Below are 21,465 nucleotides of genomic sequence, written 5' to 3'. Positions count from 1 at the left end.
AAAATGGGTTGGACTGTCTGATACGGTCCTTTACTGGTTTAGATCATACCTACAAGACAGATACTATTCTGTTTCCATTGGCATCTTTGTCTCCCAGAAGGCTGACATGAGGTGTGGAGTTCCTCAAGGTTCAGTCCTTGGTCCTCTCTTATTTAACCTTTACATGCTTCCCTTAGGAAAACTTTTGCGAGACAACAATATCAATGCAGATGATACTCAAATTTACATTGCCCTCTCTCCTGATGACTACAGCCCGATTGATTCCCTTTATCACTGTATCTTACTGATAAATGACTGGATGTCCCACAATTTCCTGCAGCTAAACAAGAACAAAACAGAAGTTATTGTTTTTGGTCCTAACAAAAATGAGAGAACTGAGTTCAGTGCTTATCTGAAAACCTACAAACCGTGCCAGAAACTTGGGGGTTATATTAGATGCTGACTTACACTTTGAAAACCACATTAATTTACGAACCAAGTCGGCATTTTACCACCTAAAAAATATAGCAAGGATAAGAAGCCTTCTATCTAAACCAGACCTGGAACCATGCTTTTATCTGGAGTAGACTAGACTACTGCTATGGGCCTTCCAAAGAAAACCATCCAAAAACTGCAGCATATTCAAAAAGCAGCAACATACTAGTTCTCAGATCTCTGCACTGGCTTCCTCTGTGTGAGAGTTAAAATTAAATGGTTTGGGCCCAAAATACCTGCTAAATCTTCTTCTTCCCCATCAACCATCCAGAACCCTGAGGTCAGCTGTTAAGGGTCTGCTAACGGTTTATAGTCCTAAGATAAAACTTGGAAAAGCATCATTCAGACATTTTGCTGCTTATTTCTGGAACAAACTCCCTGAAACTCTGAGATGTGCCCAAATGTTGCTGCTTTTAAATCAAGGCTCGAAACTTCCTTGTTTTGTCAGGCCTCTGAAATGAGATGATGGTTAAAGTTACAGATGCTCTCCAGTGTTTATTACCTCCTTTTTACTTGTCTTATCCTTTTTTTCTTACCAAAGCATCTTATTAATTATATCTTGCACTACTTCTGGTTCCGGCTGTTACAGAAAGTTTTATTGTCCTGCTTTGTTTTACGTGTCTTTGCACGTTTTTATCTTTTCATCCTTTTATTCTGTTATTTATTTTCCAGCTTTTTAAAGCACATCGAGTTGCACTTGTATGAAATGCGCCATACAAATAAAATTGCCTTGAAGCTGGAGTAAATGTTTCTTCGCTGTTAAAGAAGAAAGGTCAGAACAACAGAGCTCACAGAATAATAACTAATCATCTGAAGCATGTGGATCAAATCTTTCTGAGTGAGGAAAGAAAAATTCAAAGAAAACTGGACTCATTTCTCTGAGATGAAGCTGTTTTATTGAAGAAAGTCAAATATTTTCTGCTCTGAACATGAACTGAACTTTGTGCTGTTACAGGAAAACGGCCTCAGTTATACCCTCACATCAGTTTGACATTTTCTCCGTCAGATTTCACACAAACACTGAAATGAAGACAACAGAAAACACTTTGTTCACTCCTTCAAAGCGGTATTTGCTGTGAAAATCTTCACTGGTTCTCACATTAAAGCTGATGAAGGATCTCCTGATTCCTGCTGATCCTGGAAATGACCGTTTCTGAGCACCTCAGAACAGACTTCCTCATCTGTTAGAAAACAGCAACAACATTTGATCTCTGAAACTAATCAAAGTCAGTGTAGCTCCAGAATAATTTTACATTTACAAAGTGATGAGATGTGAACAGAGTCTGTGATAAAGGAAGGTCTGCTGATCTCTCTGTTGGGCTCCATGAAGTGGAAGAGAAACAACAACATACAGACACATCAACACAAGCATCCAACTAATATTTAGAGCTCAGAGAAGTTTAGATTTTCATGTGGAGAAACATTTCTGTGAATAAAACTCATCATTAGCAGTGATATCCTCCATGGCTGCACAAACCCAGGAAAAAGCAGCAAATAAACAGCAAATAAACAGCAGAACAGCAGCAAATAAACAGCAGAACAGCAGTGCAGAGACATCACAGCAACAAGCTGACTAAATACCTTTATTTCACTTTACACAGACCAGCTGCGGCTCCAGAGCCCCAAAGCCTAACTCCAACATAGAGCGGCTGAGTGAATGTGGTCTGGACTCTGTGGAGCAGAGTCATGGTTCCAGAGACGCTGTAGAAGGACAGAATACCTGCTCTGTGATCCAGGTACACTCCGACTCTGGAGGACCGAGGAACAGAGATGGAGGTTTGGATGCTGTTGTACCAAAATATATAAATGTTTTGGTAATAATATAATGCCCAAGATTTGTCATTAAATCCAAATCCACAGTCACTCCCACCTCCTGCTCTGCTGATGTTCTTGTATGCGACTGCGACACCAACTCCTTCCCCTCCCATCTCCACCTCCCAGTAACAACGTCCCGTCAGACTCTCTCTGCTCAGGACCTGAAACCATACAGTGAATCTGTCTGGATGATCAGAATAAGACTGAGGTTTATCCATTACTGTCACTTTTCTGTTCCCCTCTGACAGGAACAGACGTCTGTTTGCTGTGTTTGGATCCAGTGTGATTTTACATGAATATTTTAAGAAGTCAGCTCTGCTCTCTGGTTCTGGTTCTGGTTCTGGTTCTGGTTCTGACATTAAAACATCCACTTTAGTGAAAGTCAGTGAGCTGTTTATAACAAATTGTGATAATAATAACAGTAATAATATTAATAAGATGTTTGTCCAGTTCTCTCTCAGGAAGCCCTGTAGTTTATCTCTGAGTACTGACACAGCTGGTTCTGGTTCAGGTTCAGGTTCAGGTTCTGGTTCTGGTTCTGGTTCTGGTTCTGGTTCTGGTTCTGGTTCTGGTTCAGGTTCAGGTTCAGGTTCTGGTTCTGGTTCTGGTTCTGGTTCTGGTTCAGGTTCTGGTTCTGGTTCTGGTTCTGGTTCAGGTTCAGGTTCTGGTTCTGGTTCTGGTTCTGGTTCTGGTTCTGGTTCAGGTTCTGGTTCTGGTTCTGGTTCTGGTTCTGGTTCTGGTTCAGGTTCAGGTTCAGGTTCAGGTTCAGGTTCTGGTTCAGGTTCTGGTTCCTGCAGTAAAACATCCACATCAGAGACTCTCAGTGAGATGTTGGTCCATTCCTCCCTCAGGATGTCCTGTAGTTTCTCTCTGAGCTCTGACACAGCTGCTGTCACAGCCTCAAAGTGCCTCAGAGGACGGATCTTGATGCTGGATGAGGGTGTAGACTCCCTGAGTGCTGACACTGAGGGGCAGTTCTGTAGAAACTGGATGTGATCCTCTGTGTGTGAGAGCTGCTGCAGCTCAGCATCTTTCCTCTTCAGCTCAATGATCTCCTGCTCCAGCTTCTCCTGAAGCTCTTTGACTCGACTCACTTCAGTTTCCTGCTGGGATCTGATCTGCTGCTTCACCTCAGAGCTTCTTTTCTGGAGGAGACGGATCAGCTCAGTGAAGATCTTCTCACTGTGCTCCACTGTTTTATCAGCAGACTGATTGATGGCCTCCACCTCCTGCTGAAGCAGCTTCACATCTTTCTCTCGGTCCTGGACTCTCTGCTGGATTTGCTGCCGACTCCCCTCCAGCTCTCTCTGCCTCTCAGTCCTTTCTGCTGCAGCTGACACTGTGTCGTGGCCTTTATGTTCCTCCACAGAGCAGAGATAACAGATAGACTTCTGATCAGTGCGGCAGAACATCTTCATCACCTCACCGTGACCAGAGCAGATGTTCTCCTGGAGGTTCTTGGAGGGCTCCACCAGCTTGTGTTTCTTTAATGGAGCCACATCATAATGAGGCTGAAGGTGTTTCTCACAGTAAGAGGCCAGACAGACTAAACAGGACTTAAAGGCTTTCAGTTTTCTTCCAGAGCAGAAATCACAGGCCACATCTTCAGCTCCAGCATAGCAGTGATCAGCAGGAGCAGCTTGGAGTCCAGTCTTCTTCAGCTGCTCCACTAAATCAGCTAACATGGTGCTTTTCTCCAGGACAGGCCTCGGTGTGAAAGTTTTCCTGCACTGAGGGCAGCTGTGGATTCCCTTCTGATCCTCTCCATCCCAGTGGGCTTTAATACAGTTCCTGCAGTAGCTGTGTCCACAGGGAATAGTCACCGGATCCTTCAGCAGATCCAGACAGATCGAACAAGAGAAGCTTTTTCGGTCCAGCTGCTCTCCTTTCTGCGCCATTTCTCCTCTCAGATCAGCGACTCAGTGAGTTTCACTTCCTGAAAGCTGGAACTTATCTGAGCTCTTATCTACAAATCATGTGACGGTGCAAAGATCAGAACCAGCTGTTGGTTACACCCATCATCAAACTGCAGATCTGCGAACCAAGTCGGCATTTTACCACCTAAAAAATATAGCAAGGATAAGAAGCCTTCTATCTAAACCAGACCTGGAACCATGCTTTTATCTGGAGTAGAGTAGACTACTGCTATGGGCCTTCCAAAGAAAACCATCCAAAAACTGCAGCATATTCAAAAAGCAGCAACATACCAGTTCTCAGATCTCTGCACTGGCTTCCTCTGTGTGAGAGTTAAAATTAAATGGTTTGGGCCCAAAATACCTGCTAAATCTTCTTCTTCCCCATCAACCATCCAGAACCCTGAGGTCAGCTGTTAAGGGTCTGCTAACGGTTTATAGTCCTAAGATAAAACTTGGAAAAGCATCATTCAGACATTTTGCTGCTTATTTCTGGAACAAACTCCCTGAAACTCTGAGATGTGCCCAAATGTTGCTGCTTTTAAATCAAGGCTCGAAACTTCCTTGTTTTGTCAGGCCTCTGAAATGAGATGATGGTTAAAGTTACAGATGCTCTCCAGTGTTTATTACCTCCTTTTTACTTGTCTTATCCTTTTTTTCTTACCAAAGCATCTTATTAATTATATCTTGCACTACTTCTGGTTCCGGCTGTTACAGAAAGTTTTATTGTCCTGCTTTGTTTTACGTGTCTTTGCACGTTTTTATCTTTTCATCCTTTTATTCTGTAATTTATTTTCCTGCTTTTTAAAGCACATCGAGTTGCACTTGTATGAAATGTGCCATACAAATAAAATTGCCTTGAAGCTGAAGTAAATGTTTCTTCGCTGTTAAAGAAGAAAGGTCAGAACAACAGAGCTCACAGAATAATAACTAATCATCTGAAGCATGTGGATCAAATCTTTCTGAGTGAGGAAAGAAAAATTCAAAGAAAACTGGACTCATTTCTCTGAGATGAAGCTGTTTTATTGAAGAAAGTCAAATATTTTCTGCTCTGAACATGAACTCTGAACTTTGTGCTGTTACAGGAAAACGGCCTCAGTTATACCCTCACATCAGTTTGACATTTTCTCCGTCAGATTTCACACAAACACTGAAATGAAGACAACAGAAAACACTTTGTTCACTCCTTCAAAGCGGTATTTGCTGTGAAAATCTTCACTGGTTCTCACATTAAAGCTGATGAAGGATCTCCTGATTCCTGCTGATCCTGGAAATGACCGTTTCTGAGCACCTCAGAACAGACTTCCTCATCTGTTAGAAAACAGCAACAACATTTGATCTCTGAAACTAATCAAAGTCAGTGTAGCTCCAGAATAATTTTACATTTACAAAGTGATGAGATGTGAACAGAGTCTGTGATAAAGGAAGGTCTGCTGATCTCTCTGTTGGGCTCCATGAAGTGGAAGAGAAACAACAACATACAGACACATCAACACAAGCATCCAACTAATATTTAGAGCTCAGAGAAGTTTAGATTTTCATGTGGAGAAACATTTCTGTGAATAAAACTCATCATTAGCAGTGATATCCTCCATGGCTGCACAAACCCAGGAAAAAGCAGCAAATAAACAGCAGAACAGCAGCAAATAAGCAGCAGAACAGCAGCGCAGAGACATCACAGCAAAGAGCTGAGAGGATACCTTTATTCCACTTTACACAACTCTGCTGTGGATCCAGAGCCCCAAAGCCAAACTCCAGCATAGAGCGGCTGAGTGAATCTGGTCTGGACTCTGTGGAGCAGAGTCATGGTTCCAGAGACGCTGTAGAAGGACAGAATACCTGCTCTGTGATCCAGGTACACTCCGACTCTGGAGGATACAGGACCTGAGATGGAGGTTTCCTTGTTGTTGTACCAAAATATATAACTGCCTGGGTAATAATATAATGCCCAAGATTTGTCATTAAATCCAAATCCACAGTCACTCCCACCTCCTGCTCTCCTGATGTTCTTGTATGCGACTGCTACACCAACTGCTACCCCTCTCCTCTCCACCTCCCAGTAACAACGTCCAGTCAGACTCTCTCTGCTCAGGACCTGAAACCAATATCCAGTGAATCTGTCTGGATGATCAGAATAAGACTGAGGTTTATCCATTACTGTCACTTTTCTGTTCCCCTCTGACAGTAACAGCTGTCTGTTTGCTGTGTTTGGATCCAGTGTGATTTTACATGAATATTTTAAGAAGTCAGCTCTGCTCTTTGGTTCTGGTTCTGGTTCTGGTTCTGACATTAAAACATCCACTTTAGTGAAAGTCAGTGAGCTGTTTATAACAAATTGTGATAATAATAACAGTAATAATATTAATAAGATGTTTGTCCAGTTCTCTCTCAGGAAGCCCTGTAGTTTATCTCTGAGTACTGACACAGCTGGTTCAGGTTCAGGTTCAGGTTCAGGTTCTGGTTCTGGTTCAGGTTCAGGTTCAGGTTCAGGTTCTGGTTCAGGTTCTGGTTCCTGCAGTAAAACATCCACCTCAGTGCCTCTCAGTGAGATGTTGGTCCATTCCTCTCTCAGGATGTCCTGTAGTTTCTCTCTGAGCTCTGACACAGCTGCTGTCACAGCCTCAAAGTGCCTCAGAGGACGGATCTTGATGCTGGATGAGGGTGTAGACTCCCTGAGTGCTGACACTGAGGGGCAGTTCTGTAGAAACTGGGTGTGATCCTCTGTGTGTGAGAGCTGCTGCAGCTCAGCATCTTTCCTCTTCAGCTCAGTGATCTCCTGCTCCAGCTTCTCCTGAAGCTCTTTGACTCGACTCACTTCAGTTTCCTGCTGGGATCTGATCTGCTGCTTCACCTCAGAGCTTCTTTTCTGGAGGAGACGGATCAGCTCAGTGAAGATCTTCTCACTGTGCTCCACTGTTTTATCAGCAGACTGATTGATGGCCTCCACCTCCTGCTGAAGCAGCTTCACATCTTTCTCTCGGTCCTGGACTCTCTGCTGGATTTGCTGTCGACTCCCCTGCAGCTCTCTCTGCCTCTCAGTCCTTTCTGCTGCAGCTGACACTGTGTCGTGGCCTTTATGTTCCTCCACAGAGCAGAGATAACAGATAGACTTCTGATCAGAGCGGCAGAACATCTTCATCACCTCACCGTGAAGAGAGCAGATGTTCTCCTGGAGGTTCTTGGAGGGCTCCACCAGCTTGTGCTTCTTTAATGGAGCCACATCATAATGAGGCTGAAGGTGTTTCTCACAGTAAGAGGCTGGGCAGGTTAAACAGGACTTGATGGCTTTCAGTTTTCTTCCAGAGCAGAAATCACAGGCCACATCTTCAGCTCCAGCATAGCAGTGATCAGCAGGAGCAGCTTGGAGTCCAGTCTTCTTCAGCTGCTCCACTAAATCAGCTAACATGGTGCTTTTCTCCAGGACAGGCCTCGGTGTGAAAGTTTTCCTGCACTGAGGGCAGCTGTGGATTCCCTTCTGATCCTCTCCATCCCAGTGGGCTTTAATACAGTTCCTGCAGTAGCTGTGTCCACAGGGAATAGTCACCGGATCCTTCAGCAGATCCAGACAGATCGAACAAGAGAATCTTTCCCGGTCCAGCTGAACTCCTTTCTGCGCCATTTCTCCTCTCAGATCAGTGACTGAGTGAGTTTCACTTCCTCAAAGCTGAAACTTATCTGAGCTCTGATCTACAAATCATCTGTCGGTGCAAAGAACAGAACCAGCTGTTGGTCACACCCATCATCAGCCTGCAGGTCTGAAGGGGAGGGAACAAGGAAAAATGTGGGCAGAGCAGAGCTGTGAGAGCAGGAAGTGTGTTGAAGCTGTTTCACACCAGTCTTCATGGTTAAAATACAGGTTGATTCTTCTTTTAATCCCTTTGGAAAGAAGTTTAGCTTCACTTTCACAAAGAATCATTGTGTTAAAGCTCCAGTTCCTCGTCAGCTTCTTTCTTCACAGAACTTTAAATGAAGCAGACGAGCTTCTCCTGAAATAATGGAATCAGTTGCTGCACATAAATCAAATGTTGATGCTTTGGATCCTAAATTGCTCTCAACATAAATGCTTTTTGTGTTTTTTTGAGGCCGAAAAATCAGGAAGAACATTTAGAAACACATAAAACATTTATAGAAACACAGAAACACTGGTGGTTTGAATGATTCATAGGTCAGAGTTCAGTGGATTAATAAACAAAATATCACATTCCTCTGAAAATGCTAATGTGTGTAGCCAATAAGGAATTCAGTTCCGATTATCGGTATTACCCTTCATTTTCACGTTTTTACTTTGAAATCCCCTACCGGAAGTTGCGTCATTGTGCCTTTTAATTTGACAACATCCGGTTTTGCTGTTTGTAGGCGAGGCTCAGTGACAGCTGCGGAGCGACGGCCGTCAGACTGTTTTTATGCAACCGAAGAAAGGATTAAAGACTAATAAACCCAATTAAACAGCCAAAGAAAAGAAAAACAACGAATTCAAGAAGAAGAAGAAGACTTTGTTTTAACTTCCGGTGAAGAATCGGGATGAAAGCGGACCGGTGAGTTCATCTCAGAACCGTTATTTTCTCTTTGTCTTCATTTTCCGGTAGATTCTGCTGAAATTATCTTTAAAATATGTAGAAAAAATACAGATGATAAGTTCAGTCGTACCTTCAATTTGCTTTAAATGAACGGAAACTATTTTTAAGCTTTTTAAGTAGCGGAGAAATAACAGTTAAACCATTTATTAAATTGAGGTTTCTTCCTCCCGTCCCTGTATTTAGATCATAATGTTGATAAAACACCCTGTTTTCTAAATTCTTACGTTTCACATCAGTGTTTTGTTGGTAGAAATACACCATGAGACATGCCAGACGCACTTTATCATGGAAATATTGTCGGAATGTAGCTAAAAATAGTCCCAATATGCCCTAAATGAGTTAATGTAGGGGTAGTAAAATGTTTAAAAGATATTAAAGACGTTTTAATACCTTTAATATCTTTTTAAAGACATTTAAGCAGCTCTAATGGATATAATTATTTAAAAATAACTCAAAATACAAGATAGATTCAATAAACTTGTGAGATTCTTCAACACTAAGTTGGAACATTATATTTTATATTAATATTTAACAGAAATAATGTGAAAAAACATGATCATGAACAATGAGGACGCTGAAGATTGAAAACAAAGCATCACACGTTTAGTAACATGCTATAAAACATGAATATAGAGGAGAGTAATCATCTGAAACACCCTGAAGTTATAATGAAACCTCTACAATAAAACCTGTGAGCACTTTAAACATTTAAACACTGATCTGCTGTGGGCTGATGGGCTGGAAATGGTTTGGTCCAGCTTGTGTTTCCTGCTACGCGTTTTCCTCCAACATCAGCAGCTCCTGCAAAGCATGCTGGGAAGCACAGGACCACAGTCCAATGATGCACACATGAGGAGGGGTTAGATGAATATTATCGAGCACAGAAGGTAAAGATGTGCAGAAAATCCCCCAAAACCACCCTTATAATTTAGATTTATGGTTTATTCATCTGTGTTTCGTGATAAATTCTGAGATTAAACGAGTTTTTACACATTTCTGTTGGTGTTTTTACTCAAACGGGTTCTGAGCAGTTTGATTTTACCCTCCACCCCCGTGGAGACAATAAAGTCTCCCACACAAAGAAGAGAAAAAGCACGAATTGTGGCATTTTGGGGCTCAGAAGAAGGTCCGGGATGCTCTTCCTCTTGTTTTAAAGGCAGCAGAACCCGACTCTGTCGTTTGGGGTCAGCTGGGGCTCGGATACGGAAGATGAAATGTCTCGCTCTCCGGAGGATGAAGCCCTCAGAGAGTTTGGAGTTTAACTTACACAACTTTGGTGTATTTTAGTGCTTATTTTTAACTGAAACAGTCGCTTATGGCTCGTTTCCCTACAGTCTTTGGCTGTAAAACAGCTCATTATGTTTATTTGACTTGGATTAAATGCTTCATAGCGTGAATAAGAAGAATAAATCAGAGCGAAGCCCCCCCCCCCCCCCGTCGTCGTTCACTGTAACAGAGCGCCTCTGTTTGCGGTTGCTGACCCAGTTTGGTGTTTTTCGCTGCTTTATTCTTTCTCTGATGGTGGAGGACTGACGTTCGGCACCTGTTTCCAGGTCAGCTGTAGAATAACTTGGGTTCTGAGCTGATTTCATCAGGTTGTCACCTCTGTTGTCTTCCTGTCTCCCTCCCATGGGCCCCTCTGACCGGGGCCGGCTCCACTTTTGGCCTCTTGTTGTTCGTGTGATTTAAAACTCGTTCTGAATGCCAACAAAACAGATGTTTCTGATATAAATACTCGATGATTTGTTGTTAAGATAAAAACATCTCTTTCAGCACCACCTTCTGAGGTCTTGTTGAGGAGTGTGAGACAGACTTTGGTCAGTTTAAGCACATTATTTTTAAGATGGAGTACTGATCAAAACCTTCCCAGTTTAACAGCGTAGCTAATGCTAATGGTACCTTTATGAGGTAATTTATCTGTACAATAAAGCCTGTGTTACTTTTAAAAAGTCTGTATTTTAAGCCTCTTATTGGAGAAACTTTCATTAATTTATTCTTTATGTAATTTTCTCTGAACAGAGAACTTTTGCAGCAGTGTGTCAACTGCTTTTATCCTTAGTTTATTATTATTAGATTAAATCGATCTGCACAATTACATTTTTACCAAGAGCCTTTTACCAAGAGAGAAATTTAGATTCCTGTAACATCTGTAAAGTTTAAAGGTGATATCTTGAACCCCTTTGTAAGAAAGTGACATATTGAGACAGTTCCTCTATAAGAAAGTGACAAAATTTAGCATGTAGCTGTAAGTTAGCGTGTAGCTGTAAGTTAGCATGTAGCTGTAAGTTAGCGTGTAGCTGTAAGTTAGCATGTAGCTGTAAGTTAGCGTGTAGCTGTAAGTTAGCATGTAGCTGTAAGTTAGCGTGTAGCTGTAAGTTAGCATGTAGCTGTAAGTTAGCAGCAGATGCTAATTAACAATGCTTCAGATGCTTCATCCGGCCAGCAGGGTGTCCCGGTCAAGGCTGGCAGCAGGTTCAGGGCAGTAAACACAAACCTGATCTTTGTCATCAGATAAAGAAGTAAAACCTACAGGAGCTGATGACTCCAAATAAAGTTAAATTCTGATCAATCCACATCTTCCGGAGTAAATAAGTTCCAGCTCAGTTCAGCTCAGAGAGAAGTTGAATAACTGAGACTCAGAGACTTTCCTCTGGCTGTTTGAGTTGTCAGCTGACGAAGAGTTAACAGGAAACATGAGCTCAGAGTCACGGCCCCTCTGTTTTCCTTCTGCATTTTGTTCTCAGACGGCTGCTTCGCGCCTGCAGGATGTGACACGATCTCAGCAGAAAACACTTCGCTGACAGCCTGAACCTGATCTGCGCAGGAACCAGTTTAAAGGTGAGGCTTAAAGATCAACTTTTACAGATACCCAGTTCTGGTTTGGTGGTCTGATCAGTTTGGATTAGATTCAGATTAGTCTGACTCCAGTTAATCCCTCGAGGAAACTCCTCTGAGCTGCTCTGCAGGGATTAGCTGAACCGACTTCACTGAAAGGCAGACTTCTAATGAGCTTTTTTTAACTTTTCTAGTTAGAAATCAGCAGCAGATGGAATATTTAGTCTAATTTTCCTGCTTCAAAGATCCAGTTTTGTCCAAAAATGATCACAAACACTCACCAGGGGCACCAAATGTGGATTATTCTGCCTCTGAAAACACAGCATGTAAACATCCAGAGACTCTAACAAGGAGTTAGTTTTTTGTCTTGTGTTGGATTTGTTGATGCCATAAAGACGTCGTCCCGTCTCTGACCGCTTGGCGTCGGCTTTCTGATGTTTTTCACAGATCGGCGGACGAGACGCTGCAGACAAACATGGCTCTGTTCTTCTCCGGAGCCGTTACAAGTACGTCACATTCCTGAAACACGCCGAGGGGAAGAGGAGCTGCTAAGCTGCCCACTTTACAGCTGCTCAGTCTGGGAGCTCGACTCGGCACGCTGTCGAGTCATTATTTACCTGAAAGGAGGTCCTTTCAGGCAGATCTCTTCTCTTCCCCCTGAATTTATCTCAAGGTTTATGTTCAAGCATTCAGCAGACGCTTTTATCCAAAGTGACTATGAGGATGTAACATTAAGCTAACGTCAAAGCTAACAAAAAGCTACGTAGAAGGAACCCAGCAGTCAGGCTCTGTCAGAGGTGACGGTGCAGAAAAAAGACCAACTTCACCAGAAAAACACCAGAAAAAGAAAGAAAGAAGCCTCGAACTTGCTCATTCGGGCGCCTGGCAGCGACTCCCACCCCTCGGCATCTAGTTGAACATATTCTACATCGTATGTTTTCTATCAATAAGTGATGACTAAGAGCTGCCTGAAGCTGTGGGTTATCAGCAGGTTTAGTAACGGGGCCCAAATCCTCTCCTCCCTTCATGGAAAGTTGGAACACAGAGTTTCAAATCAGGATTCATTCGGAGCTTTTAAATTAACACACAGTATGACTGAATATTACTTACTGCAAGTTAGTCCTTTTTACAGTGCAAACATACAACGCTCTCCGCTGTGCTTATTAAGAAGTTTCTGTTTCTGTATTTATCAGACGCTTTTATCCAAAGCGACTTACAAATGAAGATATAACAGCTTTATAAAAAGCTAACAATAAGCTCCATAGAAGGAACCCAGGAGTCCGACTCTGTCAGAGGGGACAGAGTAGAGATAGGGTGCAGGCATAGAAGGAAGAGCAGAAAGATAAAGTGCAGAGATAGAGGGGGGAGGGAAGTACAAGGTAAGTGCTGGGATAGGAGATGCTCTCTGAAGAGCTGGGTTTTCAGGAGCTTCTTGAAGATAGACAGGGACGCCCCTGTTCTGGTAGCGCTCGGTAGGTCATTCCACCATCGTGGGACGACACAGGAACAGAGTTTGGATTGTCTTAGGCGTGGTGTAGGAGCTGCTAGACGACAATCCTGGGACCAACGGAGGGACCCAGTTGGGACAGAAGCCTTTGCAAGAGCATTCAAGTAGATGGAGCCGTTCCATTAAGCTCTTTGTAGCTAACATCAGGGACTTGGATCTGATGCGGGCGGCTAAGGGCAGCCAGAGGAGCTCAATGAACAGAGGGGGGACGTGTTCTTTTAGGCTGATCCAAGACCAGACGCACCGCCGCGTTCTGGACCATCTGCAGAGGTTTCACAGGCTGGAGACCAGTTAGGAAACCAGTTAGGAGACAAGTTAGGAGACAAGTTAGGAGACAAGTTAGGAGACAAGTTAGGAAACCAGTTAGGAGACCAGTTAGGAGACCAGTTAGGAGACCAGTTAGGAAACCAGTTAGGAAACCAGTTAGGAGACCAGTTAGGAGACCAGTTAGGAAACCAGTTAGGAGACCAGTTAGGAAGGCGTTGCAGTAGTGAAGGCGGGAGATGAACCATGGATTAGACCATAATCTAAACCTTTTATTTCTAAATAAAGTCCAAACCGCAGCCTTACTGGGTCATTAGAAAAGCTTTAGCTTGCGGTGTTTCCTGTTAAAGCGTCACTTCAGATCTGATGAGCGTTGTTGTGCACGTACTCGGGCCCGAAAAGCCTTAAAACGACTTTGGTCCGCAGCTCTGCACCACATCGCTTTGCTTCCTGTTCAACATATTCATGCGTGTGTTCAGGGTTCAGATTAGTTTGTATGACAGTGGGGTCACATCCACAGCAATCGTTTTAAGTGAGTCATTCGACTTTGTGGTTTAGGACCATTTCTTCTGAAAGAAGATAGGTTTTCTCTTTGCCGCTGCCGCCATTTCTTTCCCACAGAGACACAAACGACAACATGTTGGGAAACCCAGTAAAGGCCCAGTCTCTGCTGCTGTTTGGAACTGGTTCGGGCTCTGAGAAGAGTCTGAAACAGGTTAAAACTGAGTTTAGGTGGAAAAATCTGAGCTTTTCCTTTAGGGCCATGAGATTCTGCTCCCTGTACACTTATAGGCCATAAAAACAAGCTTTTATCTGAACCATATCCTTTGTTTCTGACTGTTTTCCAACCAGGTTCCCCCATAAAACGAAGGCTGCGGGGCAACCACTCCTGCCAGAGGTAAAAAACGACACTAAAACTGCAGCCAGCAACACATTCATCATCCATTTAACAACAGAAAGAGAGTCTTCAGCTTGCATCAAACTTCAGGCACGAGCTGAGACTTATCGGCTCGTGTGGAAACTGTGACTTCGTGTCTCTGTTTGCCACCGAGTTCTGAGTTTTAGATGGAAAATCTTTGTCACATCTGGGCAGGAGTCGGACTTCTCTCTCTGCGCCAGCTGGGTCTTATAGACCCGGGAACAGCCTCAGAACTCTGCAGAACTCTAAACTCAACATGCAGTTTAGCCAAGGGCGTAACCATGGTTTAGACATTGGGGGGGTCCAAGAAAAACAAAATTGTTGAGTGCATTATCTACAATTCTTTATTTATATATGAAAAATTGGACATTTAGAACATAGTTTAGAGGACTACATTGACCATGTAAGTTCACATCTAAAGGAATAGTGTAATTTCTCCGAGACAGTGACTGCCCCCCCCCACTTTGTTTTGGTTAGTTGCTTACTGTTTACTGACCTTAAACACACCTACCAATTACAATTCTGCTCTTCCAGTAGTACTGGAGCAAATAGGACAGCTTCCAATGGAAAACGACCAAATACCCAAAGCATGTTTATGGAAATATTTTAATAAGGACAACTAATGATGTAACAAATTACAGACTTTTCCTTTAACAAAAAATGTGCCGAGGACTTTTAAGTCCAGGTTCAATGTCTCAAAATGTGCATTAACAATGAAAAGTCTAATAGTCTAATGTTATTTTTGTTTTTAGTTGTTTTATTTTGAAAGGGGGCGGAAGTTTATTTTGTTGATTCTGTGTTGGATTTCCTGTTCTGGTACAATCTGCTCTGTTGAGCAGCGGCTCCGTCAAAAGTAGAAGTCCAACGTAAAGATAAGGAGAGCCGCTGCTGAGACCGCGGCGCAGCCGTTACGTTCCCATGGTAACACACGCAAGAGGCGCCCGGTGGGTCACTCTCATTGGCTAGAGTGTTAGCATCAACAACGGCGACCGCGGCGCAACCGTTACCCCGGTAACACACGTAAATAAACTGAAAATAAATAAGACATAACAAGAGACCGATCCCTTGACAGGGTTCATAAAAGGAGAACATGCATTTTACATGTTTTCTTCTGTATATTGGGGGGGACAGGTTGGTATTTTCTCAATATTGGGGGGGACACGACCCCCCCAAAGAATGCGTGGTTACGCCATAGAGTTTAGCACATTGTTAAAGCCAGACATGAATGTGGGGTCGGGAACCTTTTTGACTAAGAGAGCCATGAAAGCAAAACATTTTGAAATTTGTTTTCAATGAGAGCCATATAATATATTTTAAAAGTGAATAAATGTCAGTATAATAAGCCTCTGAATTTATTAGCATATTATATTAGCATATATTAGCATATTATTTATTAGCATACTCGCCATCTGTGAATGGTTTTCCGTTCCTCACTATTGCTAAAGATCCAGCAAAGCTAGCAGAATTATAGTCACCTCGCCGGGTTGCTGCTGGCTGCTTGTACCCTGCTCAGTAGCTCTCGGCACGCTTTCTTTCTGCCGTCTCCTGCCGGGTATTTTGATGCAAAGGTAGCATGGCGCGTGTCGAAGTGCCGCTTTACATTCGACCGTTTCATCGATGTAATTTTGTCTTTGCAAATTAGACACACCGCAGAATTTGCTCTCTCCACAAAGGCGAATTCTTCAGTCCATTCGGCCTGAAATGTACGATACTCGTCCTCTTTTTTTCTTTTCGCCATCTTCTTCGTCGAAGGGTTAGCTTTGAGCTAATGACCGAGCAGACTGATTCAAAGGGGGCGTTTACCTGTTTTACGCTGCAACGGCCAACGTAGTCCAGTATCATCCAGTTAAAATAATGCTCCTGCAGCCCTGAACAGGACATGAAAAATCAATGGATGGATTAAAACAAGTGAGAATATTTTGTTTTATCTGCGAGCCAGATGCAATCATCAAAAGAGCCACACCTGGCTGGCGAGCCATAGGTTCCCGACCCCTGGGCTAGAGTGTTAGCATCAATATCGGCGACCGCGGCGCAGCCGTTACCACGGTAACACACAGAAATAAACTGAAAATAAATACGACATAATAAGAGACCGATCCCTTGACAGGGTTCATAAAAGGAGAACATGCATTTTACATATTTTCTTCTGTATATTGGGGGGGACACGACCCCCCCCCCCCCAAAGAATGCGTTAAAGCCAGACATGAATGTGCTACACCTTCCTGTTTTAGTTTAATCAGAGGCTCTGTTCCCTGTTTTGGAGATTTGAGCTGATGAGTTTGGATGTTTCTCTCCGTCGGCTGCAGCCCCGACCTGTCCCTCCTCTCTCCTGACTCCTCCTACGTCTGCTACACCTCAGCGGACGGCGGCGGCCCCTGCTGCTGCCGCCGCTCGCCACGCCTCCTCACTAACGGGTACTACGCCGTCACGGAGGACAGCTTCTCCTGGGATGAAGACGGGAACGTGTCGCTGACGCCCTGCAAAACCAGCGTGTCCTACAAGGAGAACCTGGTCAGGTGAGTCACCAGCAGAACCAGCAGAACTTTGCTTCTCTGGCTTTGTTTTCCAGCTTCAGGAGGTTTTCTGGGAACTATTTTCTGCTGCGGATTAAACTAGATTAGAATAAATCAGGTGCTGTGTTCGTAACAATCTCATCAGAGCTCAGATTGGAAGCAGTCTAAGCGTTTAAAGGAGACTTCCACCGGATTTCGCTCCACCTCAGGGAGCCGTGGAGGTTCATGCAGCATCGGTGAGGTCATCCTCAGCAGCCAATCACAGCGAGCCGTGCTGCACATGTCGGGCAGGTTTAAAGGCTGTAAATTCCTCGTCTCTGACCTCAGCTGCCTTCAGGGACCTCGGTGTGATGTCATCGATCACGGTTGCTGGGAGACCGTGGTGTTATGGTGCCTGTGTTGATGGTTTTGTTGCTTCACAGCAGCACAGACTGTAAAAGTTGGTGTATTCAGCTGGTTTTGCATCACTTTGTGTTATTTTTCAGCTTTTTCTTAATGACTTTGTGGTCATATTCAGTTTGGTTTCATCATTTCTTTGTCATGTTGTGGACATTTTCTGACTTTTGTGTTGCTTTGTGGTTATTTGTCATTTTTAGGTCTCTGTAACTGGATATATTTTGGATATTTGTTTGTTTTTAGACTTTTTTTCTTCTCTTTCCTTTAATTTCACCTGGTTCCCATCCAGTGTTGGTTTGTGTCATCTTGTTATTTTTGTCTCTTTGTGTTTATTTTTATAATCTTTAGTCATTCAGTCACATTGGAGTCTGTTTTTAGAGACCATGTGGACATTATGAGTCACCTTGTGGATGTTTTTCACTCTTTTTTTGGTCTCTTTGTATTTATTTTGTGTCACTTTTTAGCTTTTTAAGTCTGTTTTTAGTTTCTGGCCTTTTTGTGACACCTTGTGGATGTTTTTCACTTTTTTTTGGTCTCTTTGTGTTTATTTTGATAATATTTTAGTCATTTAGCGACTTTAAAGTCTTTGTTTGTGACCAAGTGGACATTTTGAGTCACCTTGTGGATGTTTTTATGTGTCATTTGGTGGTTTTTTTGTGTTTCTTTGCATTCATTTGGCATAAATTTCAGGTTGTGGTGCATCACTTTGTCATTCTGTGTCACACTGAGGACATTTTGTGTTACTTTGTGTTTATTTTGTGTCACTTTTTAGCTTTTTTATGTCTGTTTTTAGTTTCTGGCCTTTTTGTGGCACATTGTGGATGTTTTTCACTCTTTTTTTGGTCCCTTTGTGTTTATTTTGATAATATTTTAGTCATTTAGTGACTTTAAAGTCTTTGTTTGTGACCTAGTGGATATTTTGTGCCGCCTTGTGGATGTTTTTGGTACTTTTTGGACATTTTCTTTTGGCTGAGACACATATTCTCTTTTTAAAGTATTTTTTGGAAGACATTTTTGACACTGAAGTTGTTCAGTGTTTTAAGTTTTAGTCTTTTTGTGTCACTTTGTGGTATTTCTTTGTTTGTCCGTGTAGATATCTTGTTTCAGTTCTTGGTCTTTGTGTCATTTGGCACAAATTTGAAGTAGTTTTGCATCACTTTGTCTTTTTTAGTCACACTGAAGATATTTTGTGGTACTTTGTTTTTTTTTCTCTCTAGTCTTAGTAATTTTGTCACTTTAAAATTAAAATGATTTTTGGCCTTTTTAATGTAGAATTGTGATCAGTTTATGGTCATTTTGTCACATTTAACACGTGATCTGATACTGAAGTTGGTTTATTGTCATTTTGCATCACTTTGCGGTTGTTTATAAATCTGAGTTCTCATCACAGCTCGTTAATCGTGATAAACAATTCTTCGTCTATGATTTTATTTTGGAGACAGAAACAGCAGGAAGTGAAAAACCTGAGAGACTGAGTGAACTTTTGCGGGTTTTCAGGGTTTTCCGGCGCAGACGGAGGCCTCGCAGCTCGCTGGTTCGCCTGCTGAGCGACGTCACAGAGAGCTGCCAGTCATGGCTGGACCAGAAGGTCTTCAGAGGCGTGTTTGGGACGGGACACGACCAGAACCAGAAGGAATACACAAGTCAAGACCTGGACTTCGATCAGGACTGGACCGGGAGCAGCCTGGAGGGCCCGGCCCCGCTGGACGAGTCGTTGTGGTCGGGTCTGAACAGCACCGAGCTGGACGACAGTCGCAGCTTCACATACGGTGCCTAACAAATGTTAAAGCTGAGTCATCGATTGTTTATTTTCTTAATTATTCTCAACTGATTGATCATTTTCTCTCTTTCAGACCCCACAGAGGTCCCGCCGCCTCCTGGTAAAGAAGCCCCGCCTCCGACGCTGCTCATCCAGGAAGAGATTTGCTCTGAGATCTGTCAGTCAAAGGAGCGGTTCACCCAAACGCTGAGCGGGCTCTCTGAGGTCCCGCCCCCTTCGCCGTTCTACACCAACACCTGCTGCTGCCAGGCGGCACCTGAGGACGCAGGTGAGCTTCAGAGCTCCAGACCAAGTGCATGATGGGAAACCGATCGGTGGCTGGTTTGAATATTCAAAACATATCAGCCACAGTTTTTCTGTTACTGTCGGCCCACTTGTTCTGGTTCTGCCTGGTTCTGACGTGTGTTTGTTGGGTTTCAGGGTTAACGATGAAGGCATTCTTCCTCCTCATCTTCACTGTCTTCATCTTCACTGCTCTGTACTCCGGGTAAGGCTGTTTCTAAGAGCTTCACGGCTCATTAATCCGCTTGATTCATCCTGTTTTCTGCATCCTAAAGGCTTTGAAAGCTAAACTTCACAGTGAGACGTAGAGTGCTGTGAACGTGATTCAGTTCAGTTCAATCAGCTGCTTAGATGCAGTGAACAGGAACATCTACAGGTTTGATTTAAAAGAAAAACAGCTGACGCAGATCTGTAGTTTTTTTGGGAAAAGGTGCATTTTGAACCGAGAATCGTCTTTCCGTTCCCCTCCATATGTCCTCAGCAGGAACCGGGGATATATTTTACCCCCAAAGTAGGGAGCATTGTCCTGCATCTTACTCTGAAGTAGCAGCTGTGGTGGTATATTTTGTTGTTTTGAGCCAATAGGAGCATGTAAGTCAATAAGTCAAATAAAAGGGGCCCCAGGGTTTAACCCTGAGGAACTCCAAATGCCATTTTTGTTCTATTACCTACAGAACAAAGTCGTCTCTGTCTTTTAGATTGAAAAAGACTTCTTACAAGACAGGGAAGCCCTTCTCTGTATGAAATAGACTCTGACATTCAGATTCTTGTGGTGTTTTCACTGATTTAGCCAAGTTGGACATTGAAAAGTCTGATTTGCCAATGAAAACAGCATAACAGCAGAGCTTTATGCAGAAATCAGACATAATGTACGGATTCTTTGATTTTTTTTGGTGGCAATTTCTGGAAAAGTGTAGTTTAAAGGCAACACGGCTTCAACATGTGGCTCATGGAGGCGCAGAAGGGTGTAAAAGTGTCAGGAACTACTCTTTGTGCTCGTTGTAAAGTTAAATAATGAACTTTCCCTCAGGTGTCTGTGGTGGAGCTCCAGTGTAACGTCAGCTGTGTTCATGATGATCTCCACCTTTATGTGTGAGTACCTCTGAAACGATGCTTTCTGTCTGACCCGCACCAATAAAACACATTTAGTTTGAATCTTTCACCCTGAAGAAGGAACGCTGGCCTCCAGAAAGATGAGCTTTTAAGTGTCAAATGTTTGTTTCAGTCCTGACGAAGTCGGGGCCGATGGGCGGGTGGAGGAGAGCGAAAACGGAGGTGAGTCCCACTTTAAAACTCATTTCACGTCTTCAGGCTGCAAAGAAGAAAGAGTTAACGGCTTCTACCGCTTCTGTTTCAGGACATCACGTCAAGAAACGAGTAGAGCGAGTCGGGGGGCTGAGAGCCGAAGGGACAGCTCTGACGGGACTCAGTAGACATATTTTATCGTTGTTTCACTCAATGTTTGCATGTTAGTTGCACTTAAAGGGCAAAGATGTCCTGAGCTCTGGAAGCATCTACAGCAGCGCCTGTTTGATGCTGGAAATTTCTCCCTTTTAAATGGAAGCCTTTGACTTTTTCTGCTCTGAAATGCTTCGATCGAGGCAGCAGAAGAAGAAGAAATGTTGACTAATCTGACTTCTCACCAGCATCACGCTTGGACGCCATGTTGTTAAAATGCTGAAGGAGCTCAGCGACACTGTGACATGAGTTGCTGTAGTTTAGCAGCTGAGAAAGGTGAATAACTTGTATATCAGATAGAAAAAGTGTATCTCCTCCTTTAGTGGTTCAACTTGGCTTTTTTGGGCTGTCCAAAGTGACCAAACTCGAGACTTTTTGTGTGTCTGAAAAACAAATTCAGGGTTTAAAGGGCAAAAATTAAGTCAGAATCACTTCTTCTAAAAAAGATAAATAACAGCTGTGACTTTTTCTACAAACCAAATGCACAAAAATCACCTGGAATTTGTATGTACAGGGGATAAAAGTGCCATTTTTTTTACATTAAAGCTGCACCAGCTTGGATTCTTTTATAAAGTGCTGAAATCTGATGATAAACGAGATATTTCTACACTTTTACTTAAAAAAAAAATCTCTCTTCAGTCTCTATTTGATAACTGAAATCCCTCAGACTGAAGTAAAGCACACAAAATGACCCAATTCCAGGGTAATTAAAGCAGTAAAACTCAGTAAAAC

General features: G+C 43.0%; 3 protein-coding genes across 4 annotated transcripts in view; 2 read left to right on the top strand and 1 right to left on the bottom strand.

Moving 5' to 3' along the window:
- The window catches only part of larp4b (La ribonucleoprotein 4B), a 347,997-nt gene extending 331,725 nt beyond the window's left edge, over window positions 1-16,272 (top strand). Inside the window, exon 18 of the transcript XR_011907538.1 lies at window positions 16,260-16,272. The gene's annotated coding sequence lies outside the window, so the exon portion shown is untranslated. The remainder of the gene's footprint in view (window positions 1-16,259) is intronic.
- Window positions 1,402-7,919, bottom strand: LOC140268874 (tripartite motif-containing protein 16-like). Of its 2 annotated transcripts, XM_072363867.1 has the most exons (4): window positions 6,657-7,919; window positions 5,877-6,464; window positions 1,994-2,043; window positions 1,402-1,691 (listed from the first exon to the last, which is right to left on the bottom strand). In XM_072363867.1, exons 1-2 carry the CDS (start codon window positions 7,819-7,821, stop codon window positions 5,905-5,907), a joined length of 1,725 nt encoding a protein of 574 aa, XP_072219968.1. In that variant the 5' UTR covers window positions 7,822-7,919; the 3' UTR covers window positions 1,402-1,691; window positions 1,994-2,043; window positions 5,877-5,904. The 2 variants fall into 2 exon arrangements, with proteins under 2 accessions (XP_072219968.1, XP_072219967.1); XM_072363866.1 differs by lacking the exons at window positions 5,877-6,464; window positions 6,657-7,919 and having other exon boundaries at window positions 1,994-4,243.
- Window positions 8,569-21,115, top strand: tmem71 (transmembrane protein 71). The gene is made up of 11 exons (XM_072363447.1): window positions 8,569-8,737; window positions 11,524-11,617; window positions 12,062-12,120; window positions 14,238-14,283; window positions 16,611-16,820; window positions 18,711-18,982; window positions 19,067-19,261; window positions 19,414-19,480; window positions 20,306-20,367; window positions 20,501-20,550; window positions 20,633-21,115. Exons 3-11 carry the CDS (start codon window positions 12,090-12,092, stop codon window positions 20,654-20,656), a joined length of 957 nt encoding a protein of 318 aa, XP_072219548.1. The 5' UTR covers window positions 8,569-8,737; window positions 11,524-11,617; window positions 12,062-12,089; the 3' UTR covers window positions 20,657-21,115.
- The last annotated feature ends 350 nt before the right edge of the window (window positions 21,116-21,465 follow it).

This window comes from Leuresthes tenuis, unplaced genomic scaffold (genome assembly GCF_036924035.1).
Source record: "Leuresthes tenuis unplaced genomic scaffold, fLeuTen1.0.hap1 SCAF_14, whole genome shotgun sequence".
Classification (NCBI taxonomy): domain Eukaryota; kingdom Metazoa; phylum Chordata; class Actinopteri; order Atheriniformes; family Atherinopsidae; genus Leuresthes; species Leuresthes tenuis.
The sequence above is the reverse complement of the archived record's forward strand: the minus strand, read 5'-3'. Positions and strand labels throughout refer to the sequence as shown.